Raw genomic sequence first — 20,326 nt, forward strand, 5'->3', positions numbered from 1 at the left:
CAACAACAAAAAAAAAAAACACCACAAAAGCCACCCACCCAGATAACATTAACATTAATACAATATTCCCTATAAAGGCTTACATTTTTGTCTCATGTATTTTACTGAAGTACCATTTCAAAGCAAATTGTATCAAATAACTGCACAAGTCCATCTAGACAGGAAGGCTGTAAATCTAAGACAATAAAATCACAAACCCACAATCCATTACTGCATGATGTCAGTGGTATAAAACATACTTGTTTTACTCTATTATTTTGAGGCGCTATTAAGAGATGGAATTAGCAGCAGCAAATAAGACGATTCACATCTTAACGTGAAAACACGGGGTGTAGGGAAACGAGTGAGGGAGTAGGAACTCGTTCTTCGTGTGCAACACAGCCCCACCAGAGCCGATGTCATAAACAGGACTGGAACAGGTGTAACCTCTCCTGCGGGTAGCAGCCAGGCACAGGAAGCAATGAGCTGACACATACAAGTTTCATGGTTTTCTAAATCACAGTTTTGATGGTGATGGTGGAAATAAAACACCCCCCACAACACACACACCGACCCAAACCTGCGGTGTTAATTAACCTCACGGCGCTAATCCGCAGGGCTAAGGTGAAACTGAGGGCTGGTCCTCAATATCCTGAAGGACCTTCACCCAACCACGCATTTGAGACGCTGCAACAGAAGCAGTGGGATCCGCATGAAAATAAGCCCGCTCATCAATATGAATTACCATACATAACGCTACAATCACACGCAGATCAACACGGAAATTCGTGCCTAGGGCACCTCAATCCTACTGCACCTATACATGGGTTGCTTAATTCGCTAGAGAACACAGGATATGGGGGGTTTGGGGCGCGGTGGACGCGTTTTATGTAGCGTTTGGACGGAAAACGTTTTTCTCCCCCAGCCAGGCGCTCCAGCGCTTGCCGGTTTTCGGTCCATCACCCGGGCGGGAACGCTTCGCCTCAGCCCTCGGCTGCCGCCTCCGCGAGGCCGGGCGGCGGGCACCGACCCTCACCCGCGGAGCAGGGAGCCCTGGGCCGGCGGGGAGAGGGACCGCAATGCGAGGGAGGGGAAGGACGCAGCGGGGCATGCAGCGGCGCGGGGACACCTACCAGTCCGTGTGCGGCTCGTCGATGACCAGGAGCAGCTTGAACTTTCTGCCGGTAACCGAGGAGACGGCGGAGGCATCCACCAGCCCGGCCGAGGCCGCTGTCTGCTTCACGGCGTTGGACAGGGAGCTGAAGAAGCTGCTGCCCGTGGACTGCTGCGGCGGCGGCTGCTGCTGCGGCGGCTGCTGGGGGGGCGCCGGCTGCTGCGGCTGCCGGCGCTCGGAGGCCGGGGAGGCAGAGGCAGGGGCCGAAGATGCTGATGGAGGCGGCGGGGGCGGCTGCTGCGGCTCCGGCCGCTGCAGGTCGGTCATGTAGCCATTGGGCAGGTTGGCGATGAAGCTGCTGTCCGAGAGCCTGCGCCGCAGAAAGTTCATCATCTGGCCGGGCGAGGGGAAAGCGAGGCCGAGGCGAGGAGCGGCAGGAGCGGGTCCGCAGCCGGGCTCGGTCGCAGCCCCACTGCCGGCCGCGGCGGGAGGCGCTGCCGTCCCCTCACGGCGCGGGTACCGCCGCCTCACGACTGCCTTTAGGGGGCGGCCGCGAGCGCGCCGCGCAGGGAGCGGGGGGGGCGAAGGCGGGGCCGAGGGTGGTGCCCGCGGCGGCGGCGGGAGCGGTGCGGGGCCTCCGTTGGGCCACAGGTGGATCGGGTGCCGCAGCCCTGACCGCACCGCACCGCTCCTCTCCTCACCGCTCCTCTCCTCACCTCACCGCTCCTCACCGTGTGGCTGCCCTGAGCGCTCCCGCACAGCGACGGGCGGCGTTGGCGTGAGGGTGAAGGGCAAAAAGCTGTTGTGAAGAGCCCAGCGCGGGGCAATCGCTCTGCAGGAGCAGAGCAGCGGCCGCCGCCGAGCCCCGGTGACCCGTTCCGGCCGTGCCGCCGGGCTGCGCTGGGCCTGCCCGCCGCTGCAGGGCCGCAGCCCTGCCGGTGGTACGCGTCCGGCCCCACACCGGTCAGTGAAGCCTTTTCCAATAACAACCAACCAGTACCAAGGGGAAAGCTCACTGGTTTGATGAAGGCGGTGGTGGGTACCATCAGGCAATCTAACACTGTCCTGGAGAATTAGAGATGCCTTCTCCTATCTTAAAAACTGGGTTTTCTTTTAAGAGTGATTTGAAGTCTTCTCCCCACGTTTTAACATAAAACACACAACTCAGCCTTCATTGTCTGCCCAAGATACACATAGCCACACATCGCTTTGTGGTTCTTCTTCCGAGGCCATGCTGCATGGAGCACCGTACGCAGCAACTTCACACAGCAATCTCTGTTAACGTGAGAGATTTGATAAGCTTTTCCTGATGCTAACACACAGTTTACAGTTCACATGTCCCAGGGTACAACATGCACAGGATTGTTTAATGAATCCCTGAATTCAGAAACATTCGTGTATTATTTAACTGGATGATCTTAAGGCCCTTTCCAACCCTAACTACTCTATGACTCTATCGTGACAGAAAACGACATAAAACACCAGAGCAGATGCACTTCAAACACCGCAGGCACCCTGGGGAATGGCTGCTCCGCCAAGCCATGGGATGGGCCACAATCAGGGTCATCTTTTTGATCCAAGGCACAGGAAACCGACATGAGCAGAGCCTTGCTGGGCTGTGGCTGCAGTGGGAATGTGCCTGCCACTTCGTCAGCCCATGGCCCGTGCCAGCAGTTGTGGAGCCACGCTTGTACCTGGATACATGCAAGGCCTGTGGGATCCAGAGGGAATAACTTTCTCTCAGTAATGTTAAGATATCTGGGGGCTATTTGTATTCCTAAAAAGCTGCCATTTAAGAGCAATAATGTGAGTTAAATCGTCTACAACACATGACACAGAAGCAAGTCGCTTGCAGACAGAGGTGGAAAGTTGCAGTTCACCATAGCATGGGCTTGTGTATCTCTTCCAATATTACATAGGTAAAGGTGACAGAAATCACGAGGCTGAAGAACTGTTTAATTCCTCCTTGCTTGAATAATTGGATCAACAATCCCCCCTCCCTTCTCTGCTAAAAAGCAGGTGGCCAAAGGAAAAGGGACTGCTTATCCATCTCAAACACAGGCTTTTATACAAAGCGAACTGTTTCCTCTTCCCTGCATACAGATCTCTGAAAAACCCTTTTAAGCAGTCTGACACTACCAGATGGTAGTTAGATGGTTTGTACGTTACTGTTCAGGATTGACTGTATAAAACCAACCCCTACTGGACTGACAGCTTTCTATGCATCCTCAGAGCCTGATGGTTTTCCTGACTGACAGTAAGGTTTTTGTGATGCTCGCACTTCCATGGTTTAAGTTTACATGTTCTTTAATGAATCCCTGGCAAGTCAGTCTTGCAGAGCCAAGCTAACCACAGCAGCATGAGCTGTGCGACATCCTGCTCTGCACATCAACATGAGTGTTAGCCAGGTCCCTACTAGAGGGCTGAAATCTGCCTGACTCCAGTGCTGGCTGTACTCTCTGATGCAAAAGCAAGAGACACCTAGAGGGCAAACAGAAATGACGGGGAGCAATTTGAATGCTGGGAGCCATTACTACAGGACAAAATAAAACCATGATTAAATGGAGTGCTTAGGCTGCTCATGTTTCAGTGGTGCAAGATCTACCCATGTTAACGTGTTTGTGTGGAAACCTTGGTTTCCAGTTGATGAAATCCGGTTCCTATCCATAGTACTTTCTACATATTCACAGTCCAGCCAAACAATTACTTTCAGATCCTATGGACTGATTTTGTGATCATTGCCAACAGGCTTTCCAATACACTTGCCCTTTATGGTCTCACAAACTGTGAGGTATATCACACACTGTTAGAGTATCAATAGCGTATTACAGGGAACTTGCTAAACTTAATAGCACATAAAACTGTGCATGGAAAAGAGCTACCAGCACATTTTGTCCAACCTACTCTTCATAATACTTCAACATCTCACAACACATTTGAGATAGTTCAACATGATTACATCTATTAGGAAGCAAGAATACTGACTCACTAGTATGTTAAACAACAGAGACAACATCAAAGCAGAGAAGGCAATAGCAAATTTAAACCCAGTTTTGTTTCCCAAACATTGAAATCGATGAATAAAAAGAAAAAAAACTAATTACTGGGGATTAATGTGTTGGCAAATGGAGGGGAAGAGAAGACAAAGAAATGCTGAAGCATCCTACCTAGTACGCTTCTGCTGAGATTCATTAGGCAGCTTCACTGGACTTCTCCCAGAACTGCTGCTGTTACAATGACCCTGAAGCAAAAACATGTCAGCTTTCTGTTTCTGATCTTCCTTGCATTTGGTTGTCCAAGGTGGCAGAAGTACAGTTAAACCATATGAAGATGTGACAGAAATAGGCACACCGGCGAGTACCTGCTTCAGTTACTGCTTCAGAAAGGACACAAAATGAGTTTGAACCTCCCTTCCCAAATCTAGATTCTTGTGTTTTGATTTATGAGCACTAGCAGAGAACACAAATTAACCAGAAATGGGGGGGGGGGACAGAGGAGGAGTGTTGGTCATTATCATGTTGGGGAATTTGACTTCTAATTTACAGCAAGTTCACACCAAACATAACAGGACCTTGGAATATTAGCTGAAAATGTTTGCAGGGTGCTATGCAAAATTGGTGAGTAAATGTATTAAGAAATAATAAGGGCTCTGTTTTATTTATTGACAGCTATTTATTGACATAAATAAATAACCTGTTTAGTAAGTATGTACATCTGGCCTTAAGTAAGTTCACATTTTTCTAAGCATACCAATGCAAACAGTTCTGTATCAGCAAGAAATACACTGTACTAACTCTTCTAGCATTCACAGAGAGGGCCTGATGGCTGTAATAGTATGTAAGGATGTCACAAAGCATCCTCTGCTCCTACACCCCAGGAAGGTGGCTAAGAACCACTCAGCTTCTGTACTGTCTCAACAGTAGCTTCTCCCCTGCCACCAGCTACCCCACAGGAAGGTGAGCAGGAGCACAGGAGGCAATGCCCTCATCTCCAAAGTGCTCAGTGACTGAACTAACCTATCCTGCTAGCAAAGGGCACATCTCATCTCCTTGTCAGTACTGAAGGACTCTATAGTAGCAGTTCCTTAATCTGAAAGCACACAGCGTTCCTGAAAACAAAAGTACGATGTACTGTATTATACATCCTCGGTGCTCAGCAGTCCACTGAATCCAACATCGAAACCCCACCACATTTTATTTGATAAACTATAATTTATTAGAGACTAGACTCTTACCTTCACAAGCTTTGAACGTGGATGAATTCATGCTGCAGAAGAGGGCTTTGTAGTCTCATGAGTAATGCTTGCCAAGATGTAAGAGGGAGTTAAAACACATTCTGTATGTGGCATGAGAACAACCTGGAACAGAAACAGGCTACAATCTGAGTGGTAACTACAGGTCAAATAAATGACTACAGGAGATGAAAGTCTGTTGCCATTGTTTGTCCCTGTTCTGAAATCTGAAGTTATAATAGCAGCACCAATTATCTTTCCATTTCCTACTAAAATACATCTGCTTTTTGATTTTTTGGTTCACTATGTCCTGTGCTTCAAGGATTTAGTATTTTGTTTTAATTTTATCTTTAACACAAAGGAACTTCAAGCACTTTTTACCATGTAATTAAGGCTCAAATACTGCTGGCCTTACTCAGGCTGAAGGCTATCTATCTTGTACATATTTCAGAATTCAAGCCACAGAAGTCAAAATAATTAACTTCTAAATACAATTTATAGCAAAAGAAAACAGCCATTACACACATGGACTGACAAATTGAATATATAAAGAGGCACATTTAATACATGTGATAATATGCATATATTAAAGTGCATCTAAAATACTGCTTCCTGGCATTGTATTTCTAGAGGAATGCAGCAATAAATGTGGTATGACCTGCTGTATTTCTTGAGTTTCCTACTCTTTTGATTTTGAGACCATAGCCTTCATCGTACTAGGGATCTCAGAAACAGGTAGCTCATTTCTTTGCATTTCAGCAGGCAGTGTTTCCTCTTACAATATGGAAGATTGTTCTCTGTTACAGAAGAATCAGCAAATGAACTGATAGAGAAACCTCAACTAGTAAGACACATTTAGCATTTTGCAGATGAGACAAACTGTTTGCAGACTGCACATACTATGTAGGGAGGATCCTATCAGCAAAACGTGGACATTTCTCAGTGTGGAGGGGAACTACCACTATGGAAAAGAATAAATAGCAGGTCTTAGGAGTAACAAAAATAAAGACATAGTCACAGTGAATGTTCCACTGGAATGTGAGCAAGGCAGAAGAATAAAGGTATTTCTAAAAAGCAGGAAATGAAATAAATTCCTTATAAGCTTTACTTACCGTATTGCTACCTACTCATGTGTACTTTAGAAATGGACTTTGATATCTAAAACCAAAAACTAACAAGGAATGCCATACAAATGCTACAGGAAAAGCACATAAGACAAAAATGTTCATACTAAGGACACAGCCAAAGGCTAGAGCTCCACTAGATGCATACATGCATACACTCAGAGGGCTGGTGCTCACACAGGAATAGGCTTTTTTGTCCTTTAAAACCTGAAGGTTTTCCCTAATCAGAGAACACCCAGTGCATTTACAGAGGGATAAGGCATTAAATACTATATGGACGTCCTCTGAAGATCAAAAAGTCTGCCAGCAAAGTCATACAGTAAGTCAATTTAATTGACACAGAAGAGTTTTGGTCTGTTTGAAGGTTTTCTTCTGCAGATTTTTAATTTATGTTATTAAATTTAGAGTGAAGGTATCTTTCCATTCTGACTCATATCCTAATTGGCTGAATACATAAATGTGAGATCAGCTGCCACACGGTTATGGAAAGAAAAATAAACCTAGGAATGGGTTCTAATGGAAAAGAGCAAACCACCGTAAAGCACAAGTCTAGATGCAGCAAACAAAATATGGCACTTATATCCAATCTGCCCTTCACAATAAGACTGTAGTTTTCTTTTTAAATGACTTCTCAAATGATTAAGATGAATGCACATTTACCTAATTAATTGCCTGCTTTAGTTACCACAAATTAATTTTGAATACCATGTATGTGAAAACCTGATAAGCCATTAATGTGCAATATGCACGACGTGCAAAGAATTGAAAGGATAACAGCACATGAGCTAAACAATATGGTTATGCTTTGGTACTAATTTTTCCCTCAAGTGAATTAAAAGGCAGTACTATGCAGCACGTGTAGGATTCCAAAATTACTTTTCGTCTCACCTTTGTCAAGGAGCACTGAGCTGGTTTATAAACTAAGACATAGAAAGACTCAACTGCAACATAAGGAATTAAAACAACAATTTTATAAGTAAACTATACAATGTAAATATGAATACATCATTGCACATATGCTTGTAAATACAAACACATATTTTAGATATACATATATATATATAATAGAATAGTAAGGGTTGGAAAGGACCATAAGATCATTCAATTCTAAGCCCCTCGGTACAGAAATCTTAGACGTTCACTGCAACACTGCATCCTGACTTACTACCTTTACTACACTGTGTACAACTAACACTAGTACAAAGTTTTACATTCTTTCTCAAATTATAACCAGATGTCAACATTTCAGTCCCAAATAATCTCCTAGAAGACACAAGTCACAAATACTGACTACCTCATAGTCTATAAACTGGTAATAAATGAGTTGGGACTCTAATTAAGGAAATACACTATTAATTCCATGAGCAAGGTGACAAAAGTTCATATTAAAGCTGTGGTTTGATTTCTATCTTTCAAATGTATATAACTTGCTTTTTAACCCCTAATCTTCTGTCTCAGATACCTTTATATAACAGCACTGAAGACACAACGCTATGTCAACATTTTTAGACATTTTTAAGCAGTCAAGCATTATTAATTCCTAAAAATCATGTTTAAAAGAGAGAGACTGGATGTGTGCCCACAAGTATTACAGAGATGCACCTAACTTTGGTCATTCTCACTGCAATTACATGCACAAAGCCCCAAATTTAAAGCTGTTTGGCCTCTTTTGTGTCACTTCTTGCAATACTGCCAAATACAGTATTATAACCTTCAACATTCTGTACAGGTTTTGTGACATCTCTGTTCATGGGTTGCTTTAGAAAATGATTCCCATTTTGCTGTTTTTAGTGAGTTTAGTATCAGCCATTTGTTATGCAATGAAAATTCTGCCTAAGAATTTTTAGCCTAAAAAAAGGAATAAAATACAGGGCAAGTGATCTGAAAAATCCAAAGAATAAATTTATTGGAGTGTATTGTACTGTGAAAGTTGGCCTTGTTGCCCATTAAAATAATGTGAATTGGACAAACTGTTGTTTTGATCCTCTTCTCTTTTTACACATGTATAGAATTTACACAGATTCTCCTTCACAGAGATTGAAAAGCCTGAATGTCCTTATACATAACCACAGAGTAAGGCCAAGTGAGAAAGGACATTTCTCTTGCATTGAAGTTGACTGTATCTGCCCATAACTTTGTGCTCAATTCTTGATTAAATTTGGCCAATAGAGTACACAATAAAGGGTAGCCCAATGTATTTGCTGCTCTCAGGTAATGTTCATTTTGAGTTTCACTAGAGAACTTTAGTGCTAGCTGAGGAAATTTAATATTGTAAAAATCATTCTGTAGTAAGTTCTGTATTGAGGGAAGCACTCGGTCTTTATCTCTATAATGACCATTTATGCCCTGAAATACTTCTGGCCTACATAGGATAAAGAGGTTGGAAAAGACCTTTGAGATCATCAAGCCCAACTGTTGGCCCAGAACTGCCAAATCCACCACTAAACCATGTCACTATCAATATAAATATATGACCATCTGAAGAAGTGCAGCTGTTTTAGTTCCTCACTAGGGAGGAAAAGCTATTTCAGAGGTTCCTAATGTCACAAGGCAATTGAGAAAGGCCTCTGTTCCAGCCCACACTTCATGGACTCATAAAGACTAAGCAATATTGCAGCACAAGCTTAAGCACATCTTCTCTACTCCCGGATGTAGAGCCCACTGTTAATCAGCTGGACATAGAATACACGTCTGAGTGTTTTCCAAAAGCACATCTTTATAATGTTCCCAGTTAAAAATACTGGAAAACAGCTATGCAAACTACAGATACCAAGCTACCCACTATATTTTCATATTGTCAGGAAGAATAGCGCATCACAGTGACATGTTTATATGATGTTGTGAATTGAGCTCAAAGTAATGGCTGTTAACATGCTGTAACTACTCTTAAATTAAAAAGTTGATCTGAGTTTTATCTGTTTTATTAAGTGCTATACTCCTTTCAGAGACCACAAATGAATGGAAGCTGAAAGAAATCTCCTTCCCAATGTGTCTTTAAAATCAACAGGTCTAAAAGGTGAAGATGCAAGACAGGCCGTTTAGGTCTCTATCAAGATTTCTGGGTAAGGAATTGGCTGGATGGTCGCACTCAGAGAGTTGTGGTCTCTAGTCTCATGAGACACATACACCCACACACACACACACAGTTCTGCATCCAGCTCTGGAGACCCAAAATTCGAAGGACCTGGAGCTGTTGGATTGAGTCCAGAGGAGGCCACGGAGATGCTGCGAGGGCTGGAGCAGCTCTGCTCTGGAGCCAGGCTGAGAGAGCTGGGCTGGGTCAGCCTGGAGAAGAGAAGGCTCCTGAAGGGGAGACCTTAGAGCAGCTCCAGTGCCTAAAGGGGCTGCAGGAAACCTGGAGAGGGGCTTGGGACAAGGGCCTGTAGGGACAGGCCCAGGGGAATGGCTTGAACCTGCCCGAGGGGAGACTGAGATGAGCTCTTAGGCAGAAGCTCTTCCCTGTGAGGGTCCTGAGGGGCTTGGAGCAAGCTGCTCTAGTGGAAGGTGTCCCTACCCGTGGCAGGGGTTGGAGCTGGATGAGCTTTAAGGTCCCTTCCAACCCAAACCATCCTGTGATTCTGTGATTTGAATGGCCTAGCAAAACAGAAAGACTTTCCAACTTCTAATACATCATAGATATTTCATCATGTAGTTGCAGTACACTCATCCTGTATTTTAAGTCACTCTAAGGGTAATTGTGCTTTAAGCGTTTAATTTATTGGAATAATTTTCAGGTTTAGAGGTTGTTTCTTTTTCTTCTATAGAACTGAAACAGAGCAAGAGAATCTGTGATGTTCCACACTCAAATGCTACAAGGCTTTTTAAGAGTTCTGTAATAATCCTCTTTCCATCCTTTACAAGAGTGCTCTGCTAAAATATTCCTCTTTTCAGTGTGAAAGAAAACTAATATAAAGTACATAAACTAAATTAAGTTATTCCTGCTTACACAATATTTCTTTACTTAAGGATTAATATTTTAGCTTTTTAAAAGTAATATAATAGCTTATGGAACTCCCCAAACCGTATACCTATAGAAGTTATGCAGTCAGCCATTGACCTTTGCTTGGTTGTAGTTCCTTCTAAGCTGTTCACTTGAATTTGAACCTAAGTCATTTTGCAACGATCTGGGACGAAAAACCCGACCCCTTCACAGGATAACTAGTCTACCAGAGCATGGCGGATGTATGGCATGAGAAGGGAAATGAGGGCTGAGATAAGAACCCTTAAAGAAAGCTTTCTCTTAAAACAGGATATTAGGTCTTGTTCCAAATGGATTTAGCTGATTTTAGCTCTCACCTAGAAATGTGGGCAGCACTCCAAGGGCATACCTCTTTCTCTGCCATCTGTTACGACAAGGAGACACACAACTTGGACTCACTTCACACCCTCCCCAGTAAATAGGTAAATAAATAACTTGGACATCTGAGAGGACATTTTCCAGGAGAACACTGCAGTATGAGAACTGCCGCCCCTCACACCACCTGCTGTCTCTATAGCATACAAGGGAATTCACACTGAAAACACAGGTGGGTTCCTCTACAGGAGGAATCCTAAAATGATAACTAGTCGTGAGACAGTACCATTGCTGCCAAACCGGAAAGCGATGTGGGAGATTCTTATTTCAATGCCTAAGATTTTATGTATAGAAAACCTATTTGTTATTTGTCCTGTGTGCAGAGCAGTTTTCACTTTCTGCCAAGGATTCGTGATGCTTTCCATAAGCCTCTTTCTCACATACCAATATCCATGCATAAATCAATGCTAAACATAAGGCAACAAGAGTGACTGGGAAAGTCAGATGCTTACACATCTTGCAACAAATCCAGCTTTATCACCGAATTGAGAGGAACTGAAATTAATTACCCAGTTTTATATGTAATTAATGTAGATTTTCTTTGGAGATTGTGTATTTTTTACAGAAATCCTCTGTTTTGGTTCCATGTACAGGGAAAAGATTGAAATGCAAGGCAGAACAGCCAACAATTTAGATTAGCTGAGTCACTGTATTGCAGCAACAGTCCTCTGTCAGTAGGAAGCAAATAGATTAGCTAGCTTCACACAAGAGATGAGGGCATCACCATCACCAAGGAACACGATTAGAAACAGAAGCCAGAAGTCTTGCATCTTTAGTACCAAGGACATTCAGTCATATCCTTAAAAACAGAAATAGCATCTGCATAATACAGAGCTGATTAACAGATGCAGCGCAGTAAAGGTTATGACATAAAAATAGACAAGTTTGCTGCACACAAGGAGTGTCAGTCAGTGCTGGTTTTATGCAGTAAATTAACCCTTAAGTCTGATGTCTATCTGCAGGAACCCTTTAGTGTTCTTTACAGCCCTCAGTCCATTAATGAGGTAGCACAGCCTTGTCTTTTATCTAGTAGTGGGTCTGAAGGCTCACTAATAGCTTTGATTATAGCTCTTAAAAAATTAAACTAAAATAGGAGCATGAATTTGGTTGTCTGAGTTGTCTGGTTTCAGTGCTAGCATCTTGCACCATACATTAGGCTTCTAAGACTTTCTGTGGTATTAGTATTACTGCAGGAGTAGTCATTCGCTAGTACTATTAAATAGTATTTGTGGTTTTCAGCAGCTGCTTCTATATGGTTTCTTCATGTTTAAACAGGATCTCTGATAAAGTGCTGTCTTTTCGCATGCATTTATGATTTAGATGGTTACACTGCTATACTACTGCATCATTTTTAAGACTGAAATGACCTCGTGTGTCAGCTGCAAAACAGAGGGAGTACTTTCAATGCAGTTAAGCACACAATACCTGCAATATCTCCCCATCAAGTAGCTCTCTCTCACATTAGATGGATGATGAATTCACAGAAGGGCCTCTTAAGCTGTTCAGAGTTCTATAGTTTCAAATAATTTACCTCTGGTAAAAGTAAATAGCTAGGAAAAATAGATCTTTGCATCCTGACTCAGTGAAATGTTTCTCTTTTATTCACTCAGGCCACTAAAAGCTGCATTTCTCTGGACAGCCAATTCATTCACAGGGTTCCATATCAAAGAGCAGCAAAGAGAATACAAATCCTAGACAACTGTCTCACTGGGTTAAGAAGTATAAGCCATGCAGGGCCCTTGTGAAGAAAGGTACCTAGATGGAGGTGGACATGCCAAGTCTAGTTGGTTTCATGCTGCCTGGTCTCCTGAGAGACACACACAGGGTGTGTGCCCCAGTCTCTGGCATGCCACTGCACAGGCAATTTCTAATTGCACTTGAATCCCAGCTTTGCAAATGGATTGGATTTTGTCGAGGCGAGGGGATAATAATTACAGCACAAAAGGAAACGTAACATTACTCTCACAAAGGAAGGGAGAGTGCCCAGGGAGGTTGTGAATGCTCCATCCCTGGCAGTGTTCAAGGCCAGGTTGGACAAAGCCTTTAGGGATGCTGGGGAGGGACTCTTCATTAGGGACTGTAGTGACAGGACAAGGGGTAACGGGTTCAGACTTAATCAGGGGGAGTTTAGATTGGATATAAGGAGAAAGTTCTTTACTGTAAGGGTGGTGAGGCACTGGAATGGGTTGCCCAGGGAGGTTGTGAATGCTCCATCCCTGGTGGTGTTCAAGGCCAGGTTGGACGAAGCCTTGGGTGAGGTGGTTTAGAGCGAGGTGTCCCTGCCCATGGCAGGGGGGTTGGAACAGCATGATCTTAAGGTCCTTTCCAACCCTAACTATTCTATGATTCTATGAAATGCAGTGGAGTGATCAGAGAGGGGCATGGTCCTGTTGCCCACTCTGTCACTGCTCCCCTGTGATCACTGGTGTTTGTATCCACATATGTAAGATGTGAACAGCACTTACTAGTTTTTGCAGTAAAATCCAGTACCCTTGGAGGGGTGGGGGAAGGCCAGTAGAGACTTGAAAATATTCCTGCCTTTCCCATACAAAGTCATGGTTCCTCACTTGGCAAGTCTTGATCAAGTCGAGAAACAAATTTTTAACACTGTTTATGAATTCCAAGAGAATAAAAGTTTTGTTGAAGAACAGAAGATAACTTTTCTTGTGAATCTATGTCAGCTTGATGGTAACGTGCAACCTAGCACCTTATCATCACCTACACTACAGGCACCTACCCTACAGTAGCAGCTCATATGAAAAGGCATAATGGCACATAGGTACAGAAGGTAAGAATACAGTCTGATCTACAAGGACACATTACAGGTCTGCAAGCTGGGCATTCAGTCAGCAACTAACATATAACAAACTACAAGATCTTTTCCTAAAACACTAGAGATGAAGGCACAATTCTTAAATTTATGTCAGAGAAGGGATTTTCAGATTTGAGACAAGTGACAGTTTTGTGTCATAATATAACAGTATGTGCTTTGTAACAAAGCTGATGAGAACAGGTTGGGCAGTTTTGTGTTATTTTAAAGACAAGTGAAAAGTATTACCTGGTGGACAGCACACAGGTACACCTTCATTATATTCCAGAGTCCAGGCTTTGCTTCACCCAGAGACAGTCCTGCCAGGTATCAGGGCCATATAGAGTCCTGCAAGATGTGAACACAATGAAAAAGGTGTCAGTAACTGTGCTTGAGCCTTCAGAAAAACAGAATCAACTTACAAAGAGAAGTATTCAATCATTTCAATAGACGTTACCAGATCAGCCAGGATGCCTTCCCTGTTAACATTGCCAATAACTTGTTTGGGTCATGAAGATACGATCCATCATGAAGATAAGATATATACGGTACTGTGGTTAATTGGTTTGAGCCTTTCACAGCTAGCAACTGCATTAATGCCTAGATCTTGAGTCATCTATTTTGTATATTTCTCAAGACAGCAGTTCTGTTTTACTAAGTAACTGGTCTGTCATAGCCGAAACAGATGATATATCCAGTATATCTACAAAAACATTAGTAGACTGTCATCTGTAATATGCTATTAGTTGTGCTAGCTAGTAAACCAATTTAAAGCACAGGTCAGAAATACCCACTGAAATTCTTTAGGAACCAGATGGCTCGGTCATAGTGCTGCTGCGTGTTACAAACAGAGCTCTCTTTACACCGGTGTCCTGGGAATGATGTTTCTCTCAAACATGGGAATAGGAGGATGATCCTGAATTTCTGCATTTGATGTTCAGATACTTATAAATGGGAAACAGAAAAGCAACCATCATTAGTTTCATTGAAACTCACAAATGAGCAAAGGAACCACTTAACAGTCAATCACAGTGCTTAGGTCCAGTTGTGGGTTATTCCACATGGCTTGCTTTCCAGTCTGCCTTCACCAGGTGCCACTCACTGACAACCATCCTGATTTGCTTGATCCATGGCTATTGTACTTTTGGCACAGAGAGACAGGGAATGGTAGAGAAAGACAAAACAAGGTTCAAGCAAGCAACTGGTGATAGAGGTTCGATAATATAGTGGAAGTGCAGTTAAAAGTTGATTTCAAACTGATAATCCAAAACTTCCATTGCAAAAAAAAACAAGTTAGGAAGCTTAAACAAATATGTTAACAAATACATAAAGGTAATCACAAATAATTCTTGCAATAGATTATAGATTGTTAAACAAAGATGTTAAACCATCTCAAGGTTGACCGCAGTTACTGATGCCCCCAGTATACCCGTTCACACAAGGGGTGAGAGGAAAAAAACAAAACCTGAAACAAAATCTGAAACGCCAGCACTAACAGAAAACCTTTTCATTCAGAAGCTTATTGACAGTTAAGGCAGAACTGGTTTCTTAGAAATTCACTTGAAGGGTAGTTTTAAGTAACTTTTGTATCCCAAAAGTGTAGAATCATAGAATGGTTTGGGTTGGAAGAGATCTTACGGACCATGTAGTCCCGACCCCCTGCCACTACATGAGGTAAATGAACTGGAAACTAGAAGATTCTATATTGTAACTCTATATAACTCTATATTCTGATACTGCATTTTGCACCTGGAGAGGTCTGTTAATGGTCAAGTTAGGCCTGTACTGTGGGCTCAACAGGGAAAGAGAAACAGTCCTGTGGGTCTGTGCAACGGGGATAGAAGGAGAAACAGGAAGGGAGGACAAACAATAACGTAACTGCAAAAAGCTGGGGGTACGCCAAAGAGAAAAACCCAGGGAGGGAGCACGGGGGCTTCTGCTGAAGAGGATTGCACAGTGGTGGTGGTACGGACTGGGGGATGGTTCATGAAGGTTTGGGAGGTGCTGCTTCAGTGCATGTGTGCACATGTAGAATCATAGAATCATAGAACAGTTAGGGTTGGAAAGGACCTTAAGATCATCCAGTTCCAACCCTCCTTCCATGGGCAGGGACACCTCACACTAAACCATCTCACCCAAGGCTTTGCCAAACCTGGCCTTGAACACTGTCAGGGATGGAGCATTCACAACCTCCCTGGCTAACCCATTCCAGTGCCTCACCACCCTAACAGGAAAGAATTTCCTCCTTATATCCAATCTAAACTTCCCCTGTTTAAGTTTTAACCCATTACCCCTTGTCCTATCACTGCGGTCCCTAATGAAGAGTCCCTCCCCAGCATCCCTATAGGCCCCCTTCAGATACTGGAAGGCTGCTATGAGGTCTCCACGCAGCCTTCTCTTCTCCAGGCTGAACAGCCCCAACTTTCTCAGCCTATCTTCATACAGGAGGTCCCCTGATCATCCTCGTGGCCTCCTCTGGACTTGTTCCAACAGTTCCATGTCCTTTTTATGCTGAGGACACCAGAACTGCACACAATACTCCAGGTGAGGTCTCACAAGAGCAGAGTAGAGGGGCAGGAACACCTCCTTCAACCTGCTGGTCACGCTCCTTTTGATGCAGCCCAGGATACAGTTGCTTTCGGGGCTGCAAGCACACACTGAAGCTGGCTCATGTTCATTTTCTCATCAACCAGCACCCCGAAGTCCTTCTCCGCAGGGCTGCTCTGAATCTCTTCTCCGCCCAGCCTGTAGCTGTGCCTGGGATTGCTCCGACCAGGTGTAGGACCTTGCACTTGGCATGGTTAAACTTCATGAGGTTGGCATCAGCCCACCTCACAAGCGTGTCAAGGTCCCTCTGGATGGCATTCCTTCCCTCCAGCGTATCAACCGAACCACACAGCTTGGTGTCATCGGCAAACTTGCTGAGGGCGCACTCAATCCCACTGTCCATGTCAGCGACGAAGATGTTGAACAAGACCGGCCCCAACCCCGATCCCTGAGGGACACCACTCGTTACTGGTATCCAGCTGGACACTGAGCCATTGACCACAACTCTTTGTGTGTGGCCATCCAGCCAGTTCTTTATCCACCGAGTGGTCCATCCATCAAACTGATGTCTCTCCATTTTAGAGACAAGGATGTCGTGTGGAACAGTGTCGAACGCTTTACCTGCATATTGTCCCACACTTGCTTCTGAGCAGACCTCTCAGCTGTTATAAAGTGGTCATGAAAGTGTGACCCCCATGCTTTGAAGTGGGAGAGTAACTTCAGACATCTCAGCTCTGCTCCAAAACTCAAAATCCCAACAAAAGCCAAACCAAATTGTGACCTTCTTTCCAGAAGTACTCGAGTTCTGAGCTAGTAACAGCGCTTGGCGACTGCTGTAACCCAAGGCAATACCTGCCAGCCCTGTCAATCAGTTTGTTCTGAAAGGTGTGCTTAACTTCTGAATTTGTAGCTCCATTCTCAAGTACTGGCAAAACTTGACTTGAACCAGGCTGATGCAAACTGCCTTCCAAGATTTGAAGCAAGTCCCCAGTTTACTTCTACAGACAACAGTATGAGCAGAGAAAAATAAAGTTTTTGGTGTATAAACATATAAAATTAATATATTCTTTCAATTACAGCAACTAAAGTAAGTGAAATAGAGAAAACAGCTCACTCATCCAAGACAAAATGCCTACAGAGATACTATGAAGTGCGAAAGAATACTGTTTATTAGGCTGTTTTAATGAAAAAAGCATTTAAAATTCTAACACAATAAAATTGTAACTAGTCAAGTTTGTCAAAATTAAAAGGAGATTGAGACAGGTGAGACAGAACCATCGTCTAGTATTTGCTAAAGGCAGAGGATGCAGAAATCCTCCTTATGCCATACTCTCTAGGTTTGTCCTGTCCTTGCTTGGAGAACTAAAACCCTCTGCTTCCATTTCAGTGTACTTTCCTATTTGTTTCATGCCAAAATCAAAAATTGATAGGATTTACTGGAAATTTGCATTTAAAAATCATTGTACCTTGCTTCACGTTAATTTCTCACAGTCGATGGATGTGGGAACACAATAGAAAAAAGCCTGCAGCTTTGTAATACATCCCTTTTGCCCTCCATTCCGTTCAGTCAGCCACATCACCTGCACATTTTGTGCATGAAGAGGCCATGTCTAAACCAGAGCAGAATATTAGTTTTGCCTGATTTTTTCTGATCATTTAATTGCTAGTGATGTGTCAAACAGCATATCTTACTGCATTTAAACCACAGGTTTAAATCACAGGTCTCCTCAATCATGCAGCTTAATTTTAAGGAAGAAATCCACTGAAACCTGCTCCTGAAGTCAAATTTGCTTCACTAATAGGAAATCACGCATGGGTTCTGTGTCAGTAATTCCATATGCATTAAAGAGAAGTAAAGACATAATAAAAACCAACCCATGCTCGGTAGAAACATGCAGACTGGCAGAACATTACTAGGCAGTCACAGGAGTTTAATAGCAGTCAATGGAAAGAGAAGCCTCCATTATGCAGTAGAACCTTACTGTAATTAAGATACAGATGATGAAAGCCAGTCCCTGCAGAACAGTAGCACACCCTGAGTGACGGATTCAACTTCACTGGCTATTGAGGAATGAGTGCATTTGGAAGCAGAACATGATTGAAACGTTGTAGAAACATGCTGGACATGCCTATTTGTGTGAGCACAAAATGAGATTTGCTGCTGGGTCTGCTCTGCATCTTACTGCTCCCATTTGCTGGTCTTGGTCTTATGTTATACGTTATCATTAAGAAAGAAAAATATCTGGGAAAGCATTAGCTCTGAGATTCCTTTAATTACAGCCTGCAGATAGTAGCATAATAAAAGTCATCAAGTAGACTGTTGGTAAAACCAACTAGAGTAACCTTGTCAAAAACAAGGATAAGCCACTTAAAAACCATGTAGATAAGAAGTCTATAGGTTTTATTCTATCAGTGACCAGAAGATTCCAGAAGCTTAGTTTTCAAGCAAAAATAGAAACAGGAGAAGTTCAACTTAAATAAAAGGACTGAGTTTTACATATTTGCATAGAAAATATAACGGGGTGGGGGGAAGAGGCATTTTCTAGTTTCCCTAGGAAACTCACTATTACACTTGGTCCGTTCTCTCAGCTTCTGTCGTGAACCTACCAGCCCTGCCAAAACCCTTTTTCTACTTCTGGCATTATATTCCATTAGCAAATCTCAGTCTGGAGGCAGACTGGAAAGTTCCACAAGGTTCCAGCGCTGTTTAGATGTTGGAGAAATTGCCTTCAGATAAGATATGAGATCACAAATGCAAAGCTACCAGCTGTTACGAGAACACCAAGATAAAAACGTATGTTATTAGAACTAGCATCAATAGGGGAGCCAGGGAGATTTCATGGACACATTAAGCTGATTTAGGGTGAAGAGATTTGGTTCAAAGAAAAATTCTAGTATTTCATAAACAAAGTATTCAGTGGAGTGCTTTAACATGCCCATGACAATTACTTTGCCCTGAATAATCAGCTGATAGGTGATGCGGATGCACTGCAGGATGAGTCACTAGCCGAGATAAAGAACAGAGCCCCAGCAAGACTGCTAAAAGCTGTAACATGCTCAAAGTGTGCTGACTCCAGTGATACATCAAGAATGATACCCTCCTGCCTGGCTGGATTTTCAGTGTACTCCATCTTCTCCTGTGTAGTCAGCCCCTAGTGTGTTTTCTCTCTGACAAGCCAAATGAGCTACTCAGTAAAAAATGCTATAAAATCTTTATTTCATGCCTTTGTCTATCATTTTCAGACATATTTATGGCGTTTCACATCAGCTCTTCTATGGGAAAACCTTTAGAAGGCAGTGTGTTTGTACAGACATATGTAAATAATGCATAGGCATAATTATAAAACAACGAGTGACTGAAATAGCAATGCGCAGCAGGTAAAAAACACACACTTGTGGAGAGAAGTCCCACTGGAAATGTGACTCTCTTAAAAACTCATCCATTTAATTACAAGCCATGGATATTGCACACATCTCAGACAAACACATTATCAAGAGTGATGAGAAGGGGAGACTGACCACACACAAAGGTTCTGTCATATTTTGACCTGCTCTTTATCCCCTCCCTTCCAGCCCTGGGTGAGGGTGTGTGTACAACACAAGGTTACACAGAGATGGGGACTTACACTTCCTAACTGCTGCACAGCACAAGAAGCTATTGATGAGTTCCCACACCTTGAGTGTATGGTCAGGGAGGGCTGAGAGATGCTGGAATAGAGAAGAGGATGAACAACTGCCCTCACTGAGCTAGAGACAGCAGAGGCAGCTCCATCATGCCAAATGGCCCAGGTACAGAGCATTTCTCCAGTAGCTGTGTTTGAAGGCATGATAATATTTGTTCATCATGTTACAGACAGTTACAGGATCATGTACCAAGTTATGGCTATTCAAGATGTAGGTGCCTGAATCAGTAAGACTCCAACTGCATCCTTAAAATGAAGGCTTCATTAAAGATCTTGCTCAGTCATTCCTCTCCCTGTCTTCCATGATAGGTCCAAGCCAACTAAATGCTCTCATTATTTCTGTTGGATGTATGTTATGCTAAAAGAAAAGTCCCTGAAAGAATGGAGGCATTGAGACCTCAGTTAAGGATAGATCTTGTGAATTAACATCCACTTTTGGTACGTAATCTTTGTGAGAAGTTCATGGAAATAGTTTTCAAATAAAT

At 43.2% G+C, this 20,326-nt stretch overlaps 1 protein-coding gene across 1 annotated transcript in view; it reads right to left on the reverse strand.

Moving 5' to 3' along the window:
* Nucleotides 1–1,538, reverse strand: part of SYN2 (synapsin II) — a 172,985-nt gene extending 171,447 nt beyond the window's left edge. The window contains exon 1 of the mRNA XM_061357850.1: nt 1,113–1,538. Within this exon, the coding sequence (XP_061213834.1) occupies nt 1,113–1,486 (374 nt within the window). The 5' untranslated portion in view covers nt 1,487–1,538. The remainder of the gene's footprint in view (nt 1–1,112) is intronic.
* Nucleotides 1,539–20,326: the final 18,788 nt, after the last annotated feature.

Source organism: Neopsephotus bourkii, unplaced genomic scaffold (assembly GCF_033783945.1).
Source record: "Neopsephotus bourkii isolate Nb327-2 ecotype Australia unplaced genomic scaffold, CSIRO-AGI_Nbou_v1 NB_923, whole genome shotgun sequence".
Lineage (NCBI taxonomy): Eukaryota > Metazoa > Chordata > Aves > Psittaciformes > Psittacidae > Neopsephotus > Neopsephotus bourkii.